Source organism: Malus sylvestris, chromosome 6 (genome assembly GCF_916048215.2).
Source record: "Malus sylvestris chromosome 6, drMalSylv7.2, whole genome shotgun sequence".
In the NCBI taxonomy this organism is placed as follows: Eukaryota; Viridiplantae; Streptophyta; class Magnoliopsida; order Rosales; family Rosaceae; genus Malus; species Malus sylvestris.
This window is the reverse complement of record NC_062265.1, coordinates 31,863,995-31,885,695: the sequence shown is the minus strand read 5'-3', so window position 1 is coordinate 31,885,695 and position 21,701 is coordinate 31,863,995. Positions and strand designations below refer to the sequence as shown.

Sequence of the window (21,701 nt, the reverse complement as noted above, 5' to 3'; positions counted from 1 at the left end):
AAAGAAGTACCCAACTCACTGTTAGAATATACATTCAATGGTTCATGATTGTGACACTTGTCACAATCTTGTTGTATTAGTTAGTTCGTACTAGTGTTGTAACTGCCTATATAAGGCAAGGTTGTTAGTTTACTTGATTAATAAGAAAGATATTCTACAGAAACTCCTTCTCTCTCTATCTCTACTCTCTCTCTCTAGTTCTTGCATTGTATAGAAAGATTATAGAAAGATATATTGACTAATTCATGAAGGTTAACATGGTATCACTCGCCATTGATGCTGACGCGTGATCTTCGATCCTTCTTGCTTCCGCTTCTTCCTCCTTCTTATCTGTGATATTCTCTGATTTTCTGATTGGACTGAGTCGTCCTTGTGGTTTATACGGTTTTGTTGTAGATTCTTCATTGTAATAGATTTCTGGTTAAGTGTCCGAGAGCAGTGCTCATCAAGTGTTTGTGAAAATTCCTGACTGAAATTCACGAATCTGCAATCTTGTGTAAACGATGGTGACTGCATCTCAACTTCAGTTACTTCAATCTCCGGTTACGAATCTTATTTCGTCGATCTCGACCTCCGTTAATGTCAAGCTTGATGACTCCAATTACCTTAATTGGCATTTTCAGATGCAACTCTTGCTGGAAAGCAATGGTATTATGGGTTTTGTGGATGGCTTGAATCCTTGTCCGTCTCCAACTCTCTCACAAACTGGTGAATCTGGTATGAATCCCTCTGTTTCTTCTACTTCTACTGAGAATGATGCTTTTGTAATTTGGAGAATGCATGATAGGGCTATAATGCAATTGATTACTGCGACCCTATCACCTGTGGCTATGTCATGTGCTATTGGGAGTCAAAGTTCGAGAGATCTTTGGACTCGTTTAAAGGAGCAATTTTCTACTGTCTCCAAAACAAGTATCTTTCAGATGAAGTCGAACTTGCAGACAATTAAAAAGGGGTCTGATTCCATTTCTGTTTATCTCCAACGAATTAAAGAAGCTAGGGATTATTTGTCAGCTGCTGGAGTGTTCTTTCAGGATGAGGATATTGTAATATTAGCTCTTAATGGCTTGCCCTCTGAATACAATACCTTTCGTTGTGTCATCCGAGGTCGTGAAAGTGTCATTTCCTTGAAAGATTTTAGGGCACAGTTACTTGCTGAAGAAGTCATTGTTGAGAATCATTCGGCTGCACCCTTTATGACTGCTATGGTTGCTAATTCTCAGTCTAAAAATGCATCATCCTCGTCACAGTTGTTTAGCAATACTCATGGTCAATCCCAATTTGCCTCTGGCGGTTACAAGGTGTTCAATGGGCATAAAAATAAGGGCAAAGGCAAGTATCAGGGACACAGATTCTTCAATCCCAGACCTGTGTACTCAGGTCCAGCGCCTGTTTCATCTTCTCATGCATCCGGTATTCTTGGTCACTCTCCTATATCTTCCATGGGGCCTTCATCCACACCTTCGTTTCTTACCTGTCAGTTATGTAACAGTGGTGGTCACACTGCTCCATTTTGTGATGCCAAGCCTCCTGACCGGCATGGCTGTCAAATTTGTGGGAAAACAAATCATTTGACTTGGTTTTGTTTCTACAATGATAAGGGACCTAATTACATTGGTTCTCCTCGGGTATCACATTCATCTGGGTTTCCATCTGCCCCTCCTAACCATCACATGCTGTCTCCTTCTTCTCAGTATTCATATCAAGGGTTTCCACAGCAACATACCCCTCAGCTACAGCAATCTCCAATGCATGCTATGCACACTATGTTCAATTCTACACCTCAAACTGCCACTCCTTCTGCACCTCCACAGGTTTGGCTGACTGATTCAGGAGCAACCAATCATATGACGGCTGACATGAGCAACTTATCCCTGGCCTCCCCTTATCCGACCAATGAGACCATACACACTGCCAATGGTGAAGGTTTACAAGTCTCACATATTGGGAATTCTATCATTCATACTCCAGCACAACCAATCAAATTAAATTCTGTGTTATATGTTCCTAAGCTAACACAAAATTTATTGTCAGTACATAAGATCTGCCTTGATAATAATTGTTGGCTAATCTTTGATGCATTTTGTTTTTGGATTCAGGACAAGGCCACAGGGAGGATTCTCTACAAAGGGTTGTGTAGTAATGGACTTTATCCTATTCATTCCCTGTCCTATCTCAACTCCGGCACTTCACACGGTCCTCTACCTGCAAAAGCTTTTCTGGGACAGCTTGTTAAATCTCAGCTTTGGCACCATAGGTTAGGTCATCCAACCAACCATGTGGTTTCTCTTATGTTAAATAAAGCCAATATCCATAGTACTTCTTCTAAGTCCTCTGTTTTGTGTCATCATTGTCTTGAAGGCAAATTCAGCAAATTACCTTTTCCAATTCATGTCAATAAGTCTGTTCAGCCTTTTGAAATTGTGCACAGTGACTTATGGGGTCCTGCACCTTGTGTTTCTGTTGATGGTTACAAATATTATGTAATCTTCATTGATGAATATAGCAGACATTGTTGGCTTTTTCCATTGATAAACAAATCTGATGTGTACTCTACCTTTCTTACATTCTATTCGTTTGTCTCTACTCAGTTCTCTACACAGATTAAGATTTTGCAAAGTGATGGGGGGGGGAGAGTTTATGAGTCATAGGCTTCAATTTTTCTTGCGGACCAAAGGTATTGTTCATCATAAGTCCTGTCCATACACACCTGAACAAAATGGGTTAGCTGAACGCAAACATAGGCATATTATAGAAACCACTGTGACATTATTGCAAACTGCTAAACTGCCACATCAATTTTGGTCTTATGCTTGTCAAACTGCTACCTATCTTATTAATAGGATGCCAACTGCTATTCTTCAACACAGGTCCCCATTTGAAATTTTATTTGGCAGTGTTCCATTATTATCACATCTTCGAATATTTGGGTGTGCATGTTTCCCTTTGTTAAAACCATTCAACAGCACCAAACTTCAACCCAAAACCACCAGATGTGTTTTTCTAGGCTATGCTTCTTCGTATAAGGGGTATGTGTGTTATGATGTGCCTAAGCACCGGATTTACATTTCTCGGCATGTTTTGTTTGATGAACACCAGTTTCCTTATGGAGACTTATTGGCACATTCCACTCTTCCTAACTCTAATTCATCAGTTATTTCTTCCTCTTCCCTTCCCATTGCCGTGGTCAATACAAACAATGTTATTGTGTCTCCCTCACCAGTCTCTTCTCATATCCCGGCTAATCCTCCTGCTTCTTCACCTCATCCGCAGTCCATTACTAGTACACCTGCATTCTCCTCTCAGCTCCCTGTGGTTCCTGGTTCAAATACTATAATATGTCCTGACACCACTGAATTTCATCCTGATTCTCTGCAACCTGTTCTGGATATTCCTCCAATCAATTTGCATCCAATGCAAACTCGTAGCAAAAGTGGTATTTTTAAGAAGAAGGCTCTCCTAGCACTTGTTCAAGATTCTGAGGGGATTGATTTGTCTCAAATTGAACCAAGCACTTATAAGTCGGCTCTTAAAAGTCCTATATGGTTCAAGGCCATGCAAGAAGAATTGGATGCTCTCAAAGCTCAGGGTACTTGGACTCTAGTTTCTTTGCCATCTACTAAGAATCTTGTTGGCTGCAAGTGGATCTTCAAAATCAAACGACACTCTGATGGATCTATTGCTCGACATAAAGCTCGTTTGGTAGCAAAGGGGTTTAGTCAAGAACCTGGTTTGGATTATGGTGAGACTTTTAGCCCTGTGGTTAAACCCACTACTGTGAGATTAGTACTTGCTCTTGCTGCAAACTTTGGTTGGGATCTTAGACAATTGGATGTTAAAAACGCATTCTTACATGGGTTTTTGGAAGAAGATGTTTATATGACCCAACCACCTGGTTTTCAAGATCCTATTACTCCTCATTTAGTATGCAAACTTCATAAATCCCTCTATGGCTTGAAGCAAGCTCCTAGAGCCTGGAATGATCGATTTACAAAGTTTTTGCCTACATTAGGATTTGTTACTACATATGCAGATTCTTCTTTGTTTGTCAAACATGTTGGCAATTCAGTTGTGATCCTTCTGCTTTATGTGGATGATATAATCATCACTGGGAATGCTACATCTTCAATCTCACAGGTTATCCGTGCTTTGACTGCTGAGTTCGATATCAAAGATCTCGGACCCTTACATTTTTTCTTGGGCATTCAGATTTCCAAGACTCCCAGTGGCTTGTTTCTGTCCCAAACTAAATATATTCATGATTTGTTAGTCAAGACTGACATGCTTGAAGCCAAGGCCTGTGACACACCATGCCTTCCTTATAGTCGACTTCTCAAAGATGATGGTGATCCTTATGCTCAACCTGCTGTTTATAGAAGTATTGTGGGAGCTTTGCAGTATCTCACATTCACCCGGCCTGACATTGCATTTTCAGTGCATCAGGTATGCCAATTTATGCAGCAGCCTATGGTAGCTCATTATACTGCTGTCAAACGCATTCTCAGGTACTTAAAAGGTACTATGACTGTGGGGGTTACTTATTCTCGTGGAGATCTTCACCTCAAGGCATTTAGTGATGCCGATTGGGCAGGTGATCCCAATGACAGACGGTCCACTACGGGGTTGGTTGTGTTTTTAGGTTCCAATCCCATCTCTTGGTCCTCCAAGAAATAACAAACCGTGTCTAGATCATCTACTGAAGCAGAATATCGAGCTCTTTCTTCCACTTCTGCCGAACTGGATTGGATTCAGCAACTCCTTGCATTTCTGCATCTTCCCATGACTATACCTCCGGTTCTTTTCTGTGATAACTTGTCTGCCATTGCTCTGTCCTTTAATCCTGTACAACATCAGAAGACTAAGCATATTGAAATTGATGTCCACTTTGTTCGCGAACGGGTAGCCAAGAAACAGTTGACAGTGCAATTTGTTTCATCTCAAGAACAGTTTGCTGATATTTTGACTAAAGGTTTAAGTGGTCCTTTGTTTCGCACTCATTGTCTCAATCTCATGCTTGGTTCCTCAAAGCATGAGCTTGCGGGGGGATGTTAGAATATACATTCAATGGTTCATGATTGTGACACTTGTCACAATCTTGTTGTATTAGTTAGTTCGTACTAGTGTTGTAACTGCCTATATAAGGCAAGGTTGTTAGTTTACTTGATTAATAAGAAAGATATTCTACAGAAACTCCTTCTCTCTCTATCTCTACTCTCTCTCTCTAGTTCTTGCATTGTATAGAAAGATTATAGAAAGATATATTGACTAATTCATGAAGGTTAACATAACCACGCAGTAACGCCAAAGCTTCCGCAGAGGCAACCCTCCGCCCTCACTACCACCCCTACAATACCCAAATGTGACACCTTGGACGAGCTAGCATCAACGTTAATCTTGAAAAAGGAAGGGGTAGGACGAATCCACAAATAGGTTTAGTAAGGAGAATGTTAGAAAAGAGTAAACATCATGGATAACCTTTCAATGGAATTGGAATCGGGCTTTGGCTCCTTTTCCTGTCTGGAGGTGGAAGAGTTCCAAGACTATCACCTTCTTTTTTTTAATTGATTTTTTTTAGTTTTTAATTATTCAAAAATAAATTTAATTTTTATTATTGAAATATTTTTAATCCACATGGCAATATTTAATTAGACTTATGAAACGTAATTATGTGTCACATCAACATATAACATAATTTTTAACGTAATTGTGACGGAAATACCATATTGATTTCTAACGCCTATTTTCAGTGACTACATTGATGAATTTTCAATTTCAATGGTAATCTTGATGGGGTGAGTCAATTTCAGAGACTATTTGTGATAAAAATTCTAAATTTTTTTAAAACTCCAAGCCCAATCCGATATCCAAAGCCCAGAACTCCAAATTCGTTTGATCTAAAAAGTCCGATCCAACGTCCGTTCAAAAAACTCGCGCGAAGTCCGCCCCAAAAGCGCCAAACATTCCAAAGAGCAAAAGTCCCGATCCCCTGCAGTAGAAACCACACAAACCAATCGAACCCCCAATCAGCGTAAGCCATGTGGGAAAAAGACGCGGTTTTCCGGACCCAGAAAAAGGACGAAGTAGTCGTTGAAAACGACGACTGGACTGCTTCGTCTTCTTGGTCTCCATAGCTTCGAGCTTGACCCCCACCTAAACCTCTCTGCACAAATCTCATTTCTCTCACTACCCTCTGAAATTTCAGGGACGAGATTCTCCGCGCAGAGGAAAATTCAGAGAATTTATATACATACGTATATATAAAGAAATAAATAAATATTTTTTTTTTTCGAATTTTATTGCTTTTTGTTTGGAAATTTTGTGAGATCAATTTGGTGGCGACGAGATGGGTTGCGCTACCAGCAAAAACGCGGATTCGAAAGCGAGCAGGGCCGCCCGGTGGCGATCCACCGGCATTGTTGGCCTCCGCGACTCCAAACTGAAGGCAATTTCTCTCTCAATCTCTGTCTCCCAACGCCTATATATCTGTGTGTATTGATTGTATTTATTAGGGTGGTTGATTGAAAATTTGGTTATTTTTTGGATGATTGGTGTGGAGTTGAATAATTGGGTGTGAAATATTGGGGAGGTGGGTGGAATAAATTGATTAGTTTTGATGAAGTTGTTTCATTTGGTAGCTGCTGATAATTTACATTTTCCCTGTGTGGTTTGTGATTACAAATTAACTACGAGAATCGCATCGCGATAAAGTTCAAATCTTTTTTTAAGGGTGCTGTTGATTGAGATGTTTTGGATGTGTTCTGGTTCGAATTTTAATTGAAGTCGAAAGAGAGCTTTGAGTTTGTATGGAGATGTTTTCAATTATTGTTGGTGGTGTATTCGGTTCAAGCTCTCTTTAGTCTTTTGGTTTAGCGAGTGATACCAGTTGTTTGACATTGTGATATATTCTGTGTCGTGCATAAACACCTAGTTTCGGGTTCCATCTACGCATTTTAGATAAACACAAAGCACTACGAAGCTGGTGCTTTGCCTCATTTCATGTGTGTGCTTGTGTTCGATGCTATGTATTGATTGGTTACTTTCTCTGGAACAGACATTTCCAGCTGAAGTTCTCGACATGGACAGGTCCATACGTACTATTGATCTAACAAACAATAAAATAGGTAATGTTCTATTCTCTGTGAGGCATATTATTCACCAATTTAACAATGCAGTTTAATTGTTGGAAGGCATCTGATTTCCACTTAACCTTCTTTAACAAAAAGCTTCAATGAGTTAACATTAAAGATAAAGGTTTTTTCATGGCTTGGTGTTCAAGGTTTCGATATTTTTAGAACTTAAGCATAAACATCTAGTAGTTTACTTCTGGTTTTCTGCATGCAGTTGAAATTCCTATGGATATCAGCAAATTAGTAAACCTGCAGAAACTGGTAAGATTATGTACTTGTCTTTTGTACATGTACTATTTTTCTCATTTCTAAATTCATGATCTACAAGCAATTTGTCATACATAACGTTTTTAAGACTTTGACGTTTGCCAGCTCTGTTGAACAAAAAAGGATAAATAAATAGTGGCACAATTTTTGTAATGAAATGGTGGTCCTCTTATTGAAGGTTGTAATCATGAGTGGACTGTTGGATGGGATTCAGTTCTTTCTAAATCTGACAATGAATTGCATAAGAGTATTCGGTTCAAAATATATGAACAAGAAATAGTATTCGATTCAAAAGTTTTTATTTTATTTTTATAAACAACAAGAAGAAAGCCTTATCCCACTAAGTGGGGTCGGCTATATGAATCTTAGAACGCTACTGCGCTCGATTTTGTGCCATGTCTTCCATTAGATCCAAGTCTTTTCTTAGAGTCTCTTTCCAAGTCTTCCTATTTTATTTTCATAAACACACAGCTAAAATAGTTCGCATGAATTAAGTAATCTCTACATAAGGCAATTTGTTGATACAAGAGTGTACAATTATTCTTTCATACGTTTGGATGATCAATTGACAGTTGAATTTGATTGCTCTATTTTTTCAGATATTAGCTCATAACCTCATTGACCGACTACCGATAAATTTGGCAAAACTAGAGTCCCTAAAAGTTATGGCATTTGATGGAAATCGAGTTACTACCTTGCCTGATGAATGTAATTCTCTTCTCTAAGAAAGATAATGTATGGGACCATTGTTTCTTCAACTGCATGGGACCATTGTTTCTTTCAAAGACTTAACCATGGGATGTCTAACTAACAAGATCTATGTTTCCTATTTCTAGTGGGACAGTTGGTCAGACTTGAGCAGTTATCCATCTCCGGAAATTCATTAGAGTCTTTGCCTGCGACTATTGGAAGCTTGCGGAATGTAAGTGCATTGGCATTTTCCACCTGCTTTTCTGTTTTGCTGTTCCTGCTTTAGGAATTTTATGTCCGAGTTAATTATCAATATCCGTTTTATACGTTTGGAATTTGCCAAAACATTGGAAAATGCATTAATGAGAATCTGAATTTCACTTTTACATTTTTTGAATATCAAATATTTAGCATTCCTTGTGAAAATCCAGGATCTAATAATGGATTATTTGATGCAGTTAAAGCTTTTAAATGTATCGAAGAACAAGTTAAAGTCTCTTCCGGAATCCATTGGAAGTTGCTTCTCTCTGGAAGAATTACAAGCTGATGGTATGTTTAAATTGTTGCGTTAGTCAGCTAATTGATGTCTGTTGTATGTTTTTTTTTTTTTTTTTTTTTTGGTTCAATCTAAATAGGTTGATTGTTTCCTACTCTATGTGGTTCTATGGTCGTAATTCTTTGATTTACCACTGACAGCTTCATGATTCTGGGTTGCGTTTCAGATAATTCAATAGACGAACTTCCTGAGTCAGTCTGCAACCTTATCCACGTAAAGTCGTTTTGCTTGGACAATAATAATGTGAAAAAGGTATAGTTTTTACTACTCACAAGTTTCTTTTTACTTACTTAACTACATAAAGAATGACAAATTGGAGTACTCCTTGTTTGACAGATACCCACTAATCTGTTGAAAGACTGTAAAGCGCTGCAGAATATTTCCCTCCATGGAAACCCTATTTCCATGGATCAGTTTCAGCAGGTATGCCACATTTTCCTACGTAGTGTTTTACTTCTATCCCTTTTTTCCCGCAATATATTTGAACGTTTACCCCTTGATAAAAATCTAGATGGAAGGATTTCAAGAGTTTGAAGCGAGAAGGAAGAAGAAGTTCGACAAACAAATTGACTCAAATGTGATGATCAGTTCCAAAGGCCTTGATGAGGGTATCGATCTTTGAGAGTATGGCATTGACATTCCTGAAACGGTAAGTTCTGCACTAAAATCTCATTTGAGTTCTAGTATCTGTACTAGCACAAAGATAGGAGTTGTTGGACGAATTCCGATTCTTGGTTGTGGCCCTCTCATTACTGCTCCTCTGGTTTTGCCTACTATGCTGATATTTTAAATAAATTTTGATATTTTTCAAACAAAATAAGCTTATTCAAGCTAAATTGTTCACCGTTCCCCCATACACATTAAGCTTTTACTGTCCTCGTCGTGTTGTTCATGTGATAGCTATCAGTATGACTAGTCGACTGGAAAAGCTAAGTATCTGGTGCTATCTTAAAACAAATTGATAGTTACGTGCTGAGAAATGAGATTTGCACGTCTGTAGTCTTCGACTTCCCTAACTTCAAGACCTCTTTTCGTGTAGTTTTTCGCTTATAATAGCATGTCCATTCGACATATTTCTTCTAGCTTATAACGTCTTGCATTTAACTTGTTTTTGTAACGGATCAGATGACAGATTCTAACGAGAGCCAAAGCCATTCAAATGCAAATGAGGGGTGGTTTCTTCGCTGCTGTAAATTCGTATGAGCGTTCTTGTAGCTTCGGATGGCCATCGTTGGGACGCCCTTGTTTTTTGTGATCAGTCTTGTCAGATACAAAATAAAACGTATCCAAACTCGTTTCTGTTGGATTGTACACTTTGGTGCTGTTTTCTTTAGTACTTGCCAGACTTTGGCAAACTTGTATATGAAAGGGTTTGATTACATCTACACATTTGAACTGTAAAATGTTTCATCTGTTGATACAACATGGGGAAAGTGAATATAATGAGAACATTGAATCCAATCTATTTTTCTTTTTTTAATATAACGATATTAATATAGCCGACTCCACTTAGTGGGAAAAGGTTTTGTTGTTGTTGTTGTTGTAATATAATGATATTCTACATTACGGATTTATTATTTGACATAACAGTTTGAGTCCTAGAGACTTCGATCATACCATCAAATAAATGAGTTCCAATTTATTCAGGTGAATTCTCAAAATAATGGTACTTAAGATTCATATTATAACTCCAATTAGCAAGGTTGTCCATCGCAAAGTTCTTCTCCCGGTTGACATCAACCAACTCTCAATCCGCTAGGCGTACCATAATTTTCTGCACTGATCAATGATGTTAGCAAGAGAATGAAAGTTGGTATTAGTTACATTGTTAATTAAATTAACCACTATAGCCGAGTCCATCTCAACACAAAGGCTTTAAATACTTTTGTTTGCTGCAAGCTGTAGACCAAACTAAAGCTCCCAAATTTCAGCATCACCTGTTATTTGTCCAAGTTGACCGAATATCAAATTCACTATGATCATCTTAATATCCATGTGAGTCAAACTTTAAACATTCTCAAACAAAATAAAGACCGTGTGCTGCTAGACCAACTTGACATGTGTATCTAAAATAAATCGTTAATAACTACAATTTCACCTCATCTTTGTTGAAATTTTTTTCTCTCATGTAAATTTAACGAGTGACGTTTGCACATTCGTCAACTTAATATTTAAACGTATTTTCATTTCTGAACCCAATCCAATATGAAAACATTTGAGAGAATGGTAACAAGAAATCCACAATTAATCAAATCAAAATCCCAAACCTATGGGATTCGAGTTGGGATTGATGGCTTGTGTGGAGTTGGGACTCGAGTTGGTTCAGTTAGACACGGACTCGAAGGTTTTGGTGGAAATGCATGCTGGGGTTTTGGCCCGGAAGGCAGCTCTGGAAGGTATCCTATGGGATATGAACTATATTCGACAACAATTGAGTTCAATAGAGTTTCTATCTACTCTTCGTGTTTGTAATGGGGTTGCGCATCAAGTGGCTTTGTATGCCACGCGTGTGGGGGGTTCTCATATGTGGGTTTGTTTTGAACCAAAATAGCTGTTTAACACTCTGGCATTTGATGTAAACATTTCAGTTCATCTTTAATATTATTTGAATTTCGACAAAAGGCAATGAAAGCTGGTTATAAATTTTACTTACTGGCCAAGACCATCTTATGAACTAAAAAACTATCTCGTCGATTATCGCTGCGAATACACTCACTATTTAAAAATATTATAACTTGTGAGAAATGCTAAGGAAATTCTCCATAGACTTTCCGTCATCTCATATTTTTGACACAATATTTTATAATATTGGCACAATTCTCGTGCCAAAAATATGAGGTACACAGAATTCTAATTTTGAGAATCTCCTTAATATTTCTTATGTCTTAATATATGAGCTAATCTTTGATTCCATAACCCACATGGCCTTGGATAAGGAGGGAATATGCAGCGCAGCAATTAAATACTCTGCACTAAACTAAACCAGTAGACCCCTTGCTTAGTGAGCTGAAAAGCAACAAATAAAAAGGAATTGGATCCTTTCTTGAGCAGGAGATCAGGATCATCCAGACCTATTAATATGGACTGTTAGATTTTGATCTAACGGTTACAAACAGAAAACTCATTTAAAAGTTATAATAATTGTAGTCGTTAAATCAAAATTCAACGGTCTATATTAATGGGTTAGGAGAATCCTGATCTCCTCAGGAGAGGATCCAATTCCAAATAAAAATGGTTAAGAACTTAACACTGAATAGGTGCTAAACCCAAAGCAGAAAGAAACCTCTTCCAATCAGAAGATTTAGCAAGGTACGAGGAGGGTCCCACAAGACAATTTTAATTTTTCGCTGACATACAAAAATGATATGGCTGTTAATACGAGTTAAACTTGAGACCGACCTTTCTATTATAAATAACGAAAAATGTCAGTAAACTGTAATATTAATGTAAATACAGAATTCTTAGGTAGGTTGGATATAAGTCTTTACTGTTCATTGAAGACTTTTGTATAGGGTATAGTTCTCAAGCTCTCATCTTACGGTTTGCTACAATTTTCTTTGCTTTATGATTGTCATAGCCGCAAGATTATAGTTGTTGTCTATGTCACTTTTGCCTATACGAGTCATATTATTAGAGACGTTTGTTTTGATTTTGCTTTATTTACAATAATGGCAGCCGAATGTGGCTGGGTTGGGGGGTAATTCTAAAAAATTCAGAGGGTGATTTTGTCTTTTGAGGTCAATTCCTCCCCCCTCGATTTTGCTTTATTTACAACAAAACCGTGGGATTTGGGGCTGGGTTGGAAGGTAGTTATTAAAAGTTAGGAGGGTAATTTTGTCCTGTGCATTTGAGACGGATTGGGGTGGGTTTGGGTTTGCTGTCATTCAGTGAGGGTTTCGGGATGGGAGGCCATGCCTCCGATAGACAGAGCGAGAGAGAGAGGGAGAGGGAGGAGTGGGGATCTCAGCGCCATTGCTGCAGATCCTCGATTTCATGAGTGGGAGAGGGGGGACAGTCAGAGAAAAGTATGGGGCCTGTAGTTAACGGGACACGAGAGTCTCAGGAGTTGAACCCAACCAGCTCTCATACAAGCCTGAGGCGAGGACTCCATATTTCCCTCTTGCTTTGCTGTACTGGTCGTGTTACTTGATGGAACTGCGGCAGTGCTCTTCAGCTGCTTGATTTTCTCTCTAAAATACCCATTCATCGTTGAAGCTTCAATTTTCATTTAAATTTTTCCCTGTTGAGGTAAACTCTCTAAGATACCCACTCATCCATAAATTTTTTATGGATTTATGTTTTTTTTTTCCGTTGAATTTGAACTTGAATCTGAATTATGGATTTAGAAAAAAACAAATTGATGAATTTTTTATTTGCGTGTATGTCGGTCCTGTCACCGCATGATTTGATAATCCGACCGCGAAGCTAATCGTTTCTGTATGTTTTGGGGGTTGCAGACCTGGACTGTCGAATGGAGAGGATGAAAAGCAACTACAGGAAAGCAGCAATGGAGACCCGGCAGCAGCATATTCAAGTCGATTTGGGTAATCTCATGGCCTTCGACCCTCATCACAGCTTCCCCTCCATCCCCTTCTCTAAGTTATTTTTCTTTATTTATTCAATATATCTCTATTTTTTTGGTAATATTTTTGTATACTTCTCGGCTTTTTTAAATGATTGCTTTTGAGAAATTAATTGAAAATTTACTTTTGGAAATTGGGATTTTATTTGGATTAATCCCATCAATAAAGTGGCTATCTTTAAGTGAAATAGTGAATTTTTCACACTATGCTGATGGGTTTTTGTTCAGTGGGTGAAATTCTGATTTGTATTTTCATGGTATTTAGGGAGGAATTAGTGAAGGAATGTATAACGAAAGGGACCGAGTTGGCCTCTCCCGCTCTCGCGCCATTGAAAAGGTACTGAATTCAAACTTTTGGATGGTTGAGAATCTGGATTTTGTGCAGAAAAGAAAAACAGGGTTGTTCAGTGTTTATCTGTACTGGTTTGTCTTACGGAATTATTATTTCAAATTTGTTGTGTGCTTGAGGGGTTCTATCTTTTATTCTGGCCTGAAATTGGTCTCTCTTTGGACTGGAAAGATAAAAATTTCGTAAACGTTTTGATATTTTTGACATGATTTATACTTGGGATTTATATTTTTCGAAGTTTGTAAAAGTACTTGACCTGTGATGAGTTCCTTTGTATAGTTTATTAAATAAGTTACATATTTTTCATAAATAATTGTGTGTTTGATCTGGTCCTAGAACAAGAATGCTGTTTGAAATTTTGTTGGCGTGCTAAGTGAAACTACCACTGCTGAGGCTATTGGAGGAATGGTGTCGAAACCCATCAAATTTTCCCATACTAATTGCTTCATTTATTTTGTTAAGCTTTATTTGCCTCATTGTTCACCTGTAATGGTTTCATCAATATTGATAACATAGGATAATTTCTTTTTTTTTTTTTTTTTTCAGTTCTAAGGCATTTTTCCTTGCTTCAAAATCTTATAGGCTTCATAAATTTACTTACCTTTGTTGGGATTCTGAACTCAGGTAAGAAATACAAAGTTGAAGAATATTATAAGCAACAAGAAAGGCTTCTTAAAGGGTTCAGATTTGTCAACTAAGTAATCGAGTTTGGAAGCTAATCACTTACTTATGCTAATACATACAAATTATATTAGATTTGTGTTTGGTGAACTATATACTATATACTAACAGGCAACCCCTTATGTTTTAACATGTAATTCTATTCATAAGACGTTTCCTTTTCTGTTTGCCGGTGTGTATTTTGATAGAAGTTAACGATGAAGAAAGTTTTAATCAGTTGAGTCGGCTTTGCTTCATGCAGATAGCTTTGTTTTATGTTGCTGTGCTTGCAGGGCTTCTCCACAGGTTCCCTGCAAACTTTACTCAGGTGCGAGCCAGTGCTTTTTTCTTTCAACCCTTTGTCTCTTTCTTTTTGTTTTGTTAAACATGTGCTCTATGGTTCTCATTTAGTACACTCTTATGTACAGCAAACAGCTGGTCAGATTAGGAACAGGGAATCTGGGGGCTCTGCTGGTGCTAAAGCATCCGAACAAGGGGAAGAAATAACCTTTGCCGATGTTGCTGGCGTTGATGAGGCTAAAGCAGAGCTAGAAGAAATTGTGGTATGTTGGGTACTCCTCTGTTTCCTTTGATATCACCAAATGAATCATCACAATCTTTAGAGGATCCTAAAGGCTTCCTACTGTCCTCTGAATTTTTATTTATGCCCATGTTTTCTGGTCAGGAATTTCTTTGGAATCCAGACAAGTATATACGACCTGGTGCACGTCCTCCACGTGGGGTTCTCCTGGTGAGTTACCAAAGACTAATTAATCAATGATGAATTACACCTCAAAACCTCAGAGTGGGAAGTCAAAGGTCCCAATTCAAATGTTTAGCATTTATGATTAACTTGATGAGCCAACTATGGTATGCCTTTCACGGATATCTCCCATGCCTTTCTCGACAAGGTTTTGAACCCTTTTTTTTTTTTTTCTGTGTATGTTGTGTTTGATTAAGGTGGAGTGCATAATTCCCAAGGACGATGGAAGCCATTTGGAGAGATACTATTTGAGCACCCAAGCTTAATTTCTGTTCCACTACACTAATTTATGTATGTCCAAATCACATTATCATAGATATTGCATTGCATTTTAAACATTTGTACATTCATTTTTAATTGGTATTGACAATGAAATACAAACATCAGAGACAATTATTCTAAAACGTTGAATTAACAAAAAGCAATGATACAATTAGATTACCGATTGGTAGGCATTTAGAACAAAAATACATAAAAATGAATCATTCCAAATCTTCTTTAGGGACCTATGACATAGCATTAGAGATGGGAAAGAAGGTGATATGTCAAAGGTAATTTTCGTTATCCGTTCAATTTTGATGGTGGTCCTTATCTTAGTTGTGTTTATTTTCTATGTTGTATATATCCATGTACATATGCGTATGTGTGTGTGTAGATTGATCATCTAACAAAAACATGCTAAACCATATAGAAAATGAAAATTATACGTATTAGTGTGTAAAGGTGTTGCCCTTCTATTATTTTGTAGTACACTACTTTTATTGTGCTAGGCAGCACTCTCTATCACTCAGAAATAATTTGCACACAACAATTTAGAACGTTTTATGTGTAAATTTCCAAAATCATGGCACTATTGATGGTTGCTCTCTAAGCTGCCAAATTAGGTGTAAAAAAAATCTGAGCTGCGAATTTGTTTCTTGGTGCACTTGATGACATTACTAGGTGTACGTTCATAGTGTATTGAAGTTGGATGATTTCTTAACTGCAGTCTTGAGGTGCAGGAACTGTGGAACCTGCAATGGTTGGCAGGCATTGCGGTGTACCATGTGCAGATTATTAGGGAGGGTGCAATACCAAGTGAAGAATTACACCTTGAGAAGGTAGACTTTCCTTCATTTAGATTTTTGACCTCTATGTGGTTCTTGGTTTTAAGAACAAAAGTTACTTTTGTTTTGAAATTGAAATTTGAGTTGGTGTCTCTGTCTGTGTGTTATGTAAATTTGTTTTGAGAACAAAAGTTACATTTGTTTTGAAATGGCATGCTTGATTCATTCAAAAGTAGGGAAAAATGGGATTTTTAGTTGGTTTATATAATCTTTTACACACAATCTTAAAATGGCATGCTTGATTCATTCAAAAGTAGGAAAAAAATGGGATTTTTGCAGTGAATTTGTCCTGTTTTGGTTCAATGGTTTGGGCAATATGGAGAGCAATTTGGGAATTTGTTACCAAAACATTGATGGATAACATGTGTATCATTTTTTTTACGTAAATGTTGAATGTTGAATGCCTTATCATTTTAGTTTTTAACATGCCATTGTTTATCTATATCCAAAATGCGTGTGAATCTTTTCAAATAAATGTTACTTTCTGATTTTAGAAACTGTAATTCACTTTTTATGATCTTTTCCTATATATTTGATTTACAGAGCTCTTGGGTTGTCAATTGTGACTGGAAATTCTACTCCTCACATGGATCATAGGTAAAAAACACTATTTTCTTTTCTTATTACTTTTCCTTCAAATGTGTTTTATTCTGAGATTGTCTCTTTATATATTGTAAATTTCTAGCACTAATGCAAACTTCAGAGCATATAGGAAAGCAAATGTTTTCCATTTTAGGTACAAAGAGCCAAATATGTTATCTATGTCTTCAATGAAATGGTTTAGCGTTATTGCTTTTAATTGTTTAGTTTTAACTGATGTTTGGATGCTTATATATTATTCGTTTTGTCTTTTTGAACATGAACGGATAATCAAATTGGAGTAGATTCTATTTTTTTGTTCATTTTGCTTATCAGTTTATCTTCTTTGAACCAAATGCAAATTCCAATCTTGCATTGTTAAGCCCTGAAATTAGAACAAAAAAACTTGCATGAAATTGAAGTTTTCTCTGATTGAGAACTCATTTTTCTTCTACTTGAAGTTTTCTCTGATCAATTTCTGAATAATTTAGAAATGGTTGTTAAATTGTGGGTTACGATTTCAAAATCTACAGCGGAATGCGGCCATTTTTTCTATTATTTACTAAAATGGTGAGAAAATCCTTCCATTATATTGTCTATATTCAGTTATAATACTTTCATTTGCATACAATTGATTCCAACCCAAATAGGATATTAGTTGACTTAGAAACGATTCTAATGATTCTCCTGTTTTATTTAATTATTGTCCTATGAATTGTATTCTTCTGTTAAATAATGATTAATTAGAATGTCTAGGAAAAAAAACTTAGGCATTGTAGTGTTTGAAATGATAATATAAATCCAATTTGGCCATTTGCCAGTTAGAGAACCTAATTTGGGAAGTAGGTTTTAAAGTTTCAATAGTTTCATTGTGTGTAATTTTTTGTGCTTTGCCTACCGGGAATCTAATAACCAAAGGCTTACTTATGTTTCTCAAATGGTTTTTAACTGTATGTTTCGTTTCTTTAAGATGATATAAATGATCAGTTACGTGATGCTGTTAAGAATAAAGGATATAATATTTGATTTGTTGTCTACAGAAAGTTTTAGTTCCAGAGATGGAATAGGTATGAGTGGTTAATGAAATCTGTTTTGTTGTGTTTTTTCTGCAGGAGAAGCAAGAAATTACAATTGAAAAGGCCATGCGTAATAAGCGGAAATGTATCACCACTGTGAAAGGGCTGCAGCTTTTTGGTGAGCTATATGTTGTATTATATCCTTTGTCTTTCTATTTGGAGACTCTTATTTAAATCCTACCATAATAGGTAACTGCAATTTACTTTTGGATTTGATTCTTCACTGATGGGATGTTGTGGGGGCGTGATTTGGGGGAGATAGGGGAGGGGGTTGGGTGCAGAGAGAGGGTGAGGGCAGATGCACAATTAGGGGGACAGAAAGAGAGTTGCTTGGGTCCACCATGAAGTTCGAAAGCCCGATCCGAGATGCAATTTCCATAATCCGATTCGCCTGAAATCCGACAACGTCCTCATCTCCTCTCGCGACCTGTAAGTGTTACTCCACTTTGGTTCTCATTAATTTGGAGTTTGTAGCACTTTTGGCTTTTCAATCGTAAAAATTGATTCTTTAAATTCTTTTTGCAGATCTTAAGATTGTACAATCCAGAAGTGACGGGCAGAACAAATGGATCCATGGATGGATGAAACTCTGAAGAAGACTCATGTCAGCAGCCAAGCTACCTGAAAAGTAAGGCTTCAAATTTTGTAAAATAAAAAAATTTGTATATGGTTCCCACAGATTTAGAATGTGCAAGAAGCTAGGAAAAGGAATTTGTATACATTGTTCGTTCATTTGATTTTGCTAAATATTAATTTTACTGTAATTGTTTGCTTTGTGTTTTAGGTCTTTGGAATTTTGATGTTTGGTGGTTATTTTGTGTTTCGATTAAAGCGTTTGGTAATCTGTGACTGTTGGTGCATGATCTCAGGGTTCCAAATATAGTTCTCAAACTATATTTTGGGATCCCACTTCATATGCCAATACATTTTGTAATTAGGATCAAAGAAATTAATTGCTAATTTTTAGGGTTTTGCATAACCTGATTTCTGAGTTCGACTATGCAAATAATTATAAATTACAGTATAACCTGATTTCTTAGAGGTTTGGATTTATGTGATCTCATCATCTCATGGTTTCTTTGTGTTCAGTAGAAAGCTTGGGAAGTTGCACAGGTCCCATTCAAGAATTTGGCGATGATGGTTTCATGATTTGGATGGTTGGGAGTATAGTGCATTTGTTTAGCATTGGAATCACATTTTCCGCTCTTTGGCAACCCATAAGCACCTTACATGGTGTAGGGAAGGGTAAATGATTCTTATTCTGTTAATCGGTCTGTATATGTTTCATTCTCCACTTCAACTCCTTTGTTTGGTAGTGTTATATATTGTATTCATGCAGTATAGACTAATGCTTAAATTAGATATTGCTAAAAAAGGGTCTTTATCTTCTAAATCCTTAACTTGCTCTACCATGAATACGTTTCGAGTTCTTTTATATAAGACTATCCCTTATGAAGAAGTGAAATAAATAGGGTGATTCTTATATTTCTTAAGATTTGGTTCCCAAAATGATTGTGACGATGATGAAAAATGTTAATTATGTGATTTGAAGAAAAATGGTCAAACAAAGTAAAAGTAACTCAAACTGTGTCACTCATAGAGAGAGGGAGGGAGGGAGGGAGGGAGGGAGGGAGGGAGATGGATTTGGTGAAAGGAAGGCATGCGGCTTGCAGGCAGACAGAGTCACAGGGGGTGTATGATTCAAGGGAGAGAGAGGGGGGATTGAGTGGTGATGCTCGATTTGGGGTTAGGCGACGGCGGGAGGGAGGACAAGGGTTGTTGCATCCGTGTCATTCAGAGGGTTGCGAGAGAGTGAGAGTGCTGCGTTCTAGGGTTTGAGAGTTGGTTTCGAGAAAGTGAGGGGGCCGGAGTGGGGGTAAGGCTTGAGCTGGGTTTGTGGAATGGGGCTGGATTAGTTACAGACGGAGAAGGGGATGAGGGTGTGGAATGTTAGGGAGACCAAGGGAGAGGGAGGTCTGCCAAAAATTGGGATTAATGTTGAGGGGAATGTAGGGCAGACAGGAGGCTATGCCGCCTCTGAGATAGAGATAGAGAGAGACAAAGAGAGAGACGGAGACAGAGCGAGAGATGGAGGGATTTTAGGGATTTGCAAATTATTCCCCTTGCTGCCTGTTCTGTTCTGATTTGAAGATTTCTCAAGTGGCTATAATTTCATGGTAGGTTGGTTTAAAGTAGTTCCAAAATATGGGATCGTTTGAGATATGTTCCATTCTCTCTACATCTCAGATCTCTGCAGTTTCACAAATTAGGGTCACAAATTTCTCTCTGGCCTCTGATTTTTGAATTTATGCTCAGTTTTTTGTTTGTTGAGATTTTCGGCTTATGGTCTGATTGACGTTGGGTTTACTCGAGTTTACAGGTTTATGTTTGCAGCAAGCAAAATCCTTTCATTCATATGAGCTTCTTGGGCCTCTTTTACCTTCACAGCAGCTTACCTACCTGGGTCAGTAATCTTAAATTGATTCCTTCCAGCTTATTTCCATCTGCAGCTTTTCTTTTGGCTCCAGAATACCATATGGAGACATATCATCTTTCTCTTCTCTCTCTCTCTCTCTCTGTCTTTCTCTCTTTATGAGCGCTGTCTTTCTTTCTTTAGTTGCGCACCATCAGGGACCGTAGTTACATCTTATCTTTTTGCTATATTTCTTTTACCTTTGAGTATTATGAGGATGGGATTTTAGACTCATCAACGACAAAATAAATTGCTTTCATTTTATAGGAGTGAAAGATTTGATTTTTCATGCACTTATCTTTTAATTTTATTTGTTTATTTAGTTTTCCCAATATTTTGGGTGAAATTCTACCCCATGCATTTGGGTTTTAGTCTTTTCTAGGCCAGTTGCTAGAAAAAAAAGGTGTTTTAGAGAGAGAGAGATGACGGCTTGAAAAATTTAGTATCTTGACGTGATAAAGCAAAGAGATTTCCAAAGCTAATCAAATTGTTATCGTCAGCTTGCTCTCTTTGGATTAATTGATGTATTGAAGCTTAAATTATAGATTCCTTTTTTGTAGCAAACCTTGATTTATTAGTGTATAGAAAAAAATATCAATTCATTTCAGTTTAAATATTTCTGAAAAGTTAGAGATGGTTTTATTAGTTTCAAATTATATACTACTGAAAAGTTTAACATCTGTTGAGCACGTTGAGCGTTTGTAAATTAGCCAAATTATAGGGTCATGTGCAGGTGTTCTATTTAAAACTTCTTTTTTTCATGAGTTTTTATTAAGCTTTGTGACTTTTTTTTATGTATCTGTTGATTTCTAATTTACTATAATTAAGAACAAGATTAGTGAAGTTATAATTTGCTGCTTAGCTTAACACGATCCTTGAATAAAATTTGAGTCTTGGTTAAACTTAGGCCATATTTTTAAGAATCGTAAAAACTAAGGAAATTTTCTGGGTATCTCCTATTAAACTTTTGTTGGCAAATTGGTCTTTGCTAATCAATGTTATTTTTGGGTGCTAACTGTTTTGGTCTTTATAAATTTTGGTAGCGGTGATTTCTTCTACACTTATGATGTGACAACGTTGTGTAATGATTGTAGGTTTTTGAAAGTTTTGAGCTTCACAAACTGTGGAAAAAGAAACAAGTTTTGCTGAAATCAATTTAAAGGCACAATAACAAATGTATAAAAAAAATCTATTGAATGATGTAATTTGGTTTGGATTTGTAAATTATGCTTTTCAATGTGGATTAATTGTTTAAGTAATTTTAGATTATGCTGATTGTCTGTTTTCTCTTCTACTTATTTTGTGTTTTCCAGCTATTTTTCTGTAATTACCTTTTGTTTATATTATAGGACATGTTTGTAATTCTTATTTTGATAATTTTTTCTCCTCTCTCTTTTTGATACTTTGCATGTGTATTCACTTGGAAAAAAATACTTCAGTCTAAATGATATTAATGTTGAAGGATATATTTTC

At 36.9% G+C, this 21,701-nt stretch overlaps 2 protein-coding genes across 7 annotated transcripts; both read left to right on the top strand.

Moving 5' to 3' along the window:
- The first annotated feature begins 6,104 nt into the window (after window positions 1–6,104).
- LOC126626313 (plant intracellular Ras-group-related LRR protein 7-like) lies at window positions 6,105–10,101 on the top strand. Its single transcript, XM_050295602.1, has 10 exons — window positions 6,105–6,442; window positions 7,052–7,121; window positions 7,342–7,388; window positions 7,994–8,102; window positions 8,231–8,316; window positions 8,543–8,633; window positions 8,807–8,892; window positions 8,977–9,063; window positions 9,152–9,289; window positions 9,766–10,101. The coding sequence occupies exons 1-9, from the start codon at window positions 6,344–6,346 to the stop codon at window positions 9,260–9,262; spliced, it is 786 nt and encodes a 261-aa protein (XP_050151559.1). The 5' UTR covers window positions 6,105–6,343; the 3' UTR covers window positions 9,263–9,289; window positions 9,766–10,101.
- Window positions 10,102–12,519: 2,418 nt separating this feature from the next.
- Window positions 12,520–19,364, top strand: LOC126626316 (ATP-dependent zinc metalloprotease FTSH 9, chloroplastic-like). Of its 6 annotated transcripts, XR_007624648.1 has the most exons (11): window positions 12,521–12,888; window positions 13,098–13,559; window positions 14,494–14,559; window positions 14,660–14,794; window positions 14,917–14,982; window positions 15,996–16,094; window positions 16,644–16,697; window positions 17,792–17,873; window positions 18,018–18,184; window positions 18,281–18,383; window positions 18,845–19,364. XR_007624648.1 is itself a non-coding variant. In XM_050295605.1 (7 exons), exons 2-7 carry the CDS (start codon window positions 13,506–13,508, stop codon window positions 16,695–16,697), a joined length of 474 nt encoding a protein of 157 aa, XP_050151562.1. In that variant the 5' UTR covers window positions 12,520–12,888; window positions 13,098–13,505; the 3' UTR covers window positions 16,698–16,929. The 6 variants fall into 6 exon arrangements, 2 of the variants coding, with proteins under 2 accessions (XP_050151562.1, XP_050151563.1); XR_007624649.1 differs by lacking the exons at window positions 18,281–18,383; window positions 18,845–19,364 and having other exon boundaries at window positions 17,945–18,031; XR_007624651.1 differs by lacking the exons at window positions 17,792–17,873; window positions 18,018–18,184; window positions 18,281–18,383; window positions 18,845–19,364 and adding an exon at window positions 15,192–15,285 and having other exon boundaries at window positions 12,522–12,888; window positions 15,983–16,094; window positions 16,644–16,666.
- Window positions 19,365–21,701: the final 2,337 nt, after the last annotated feature.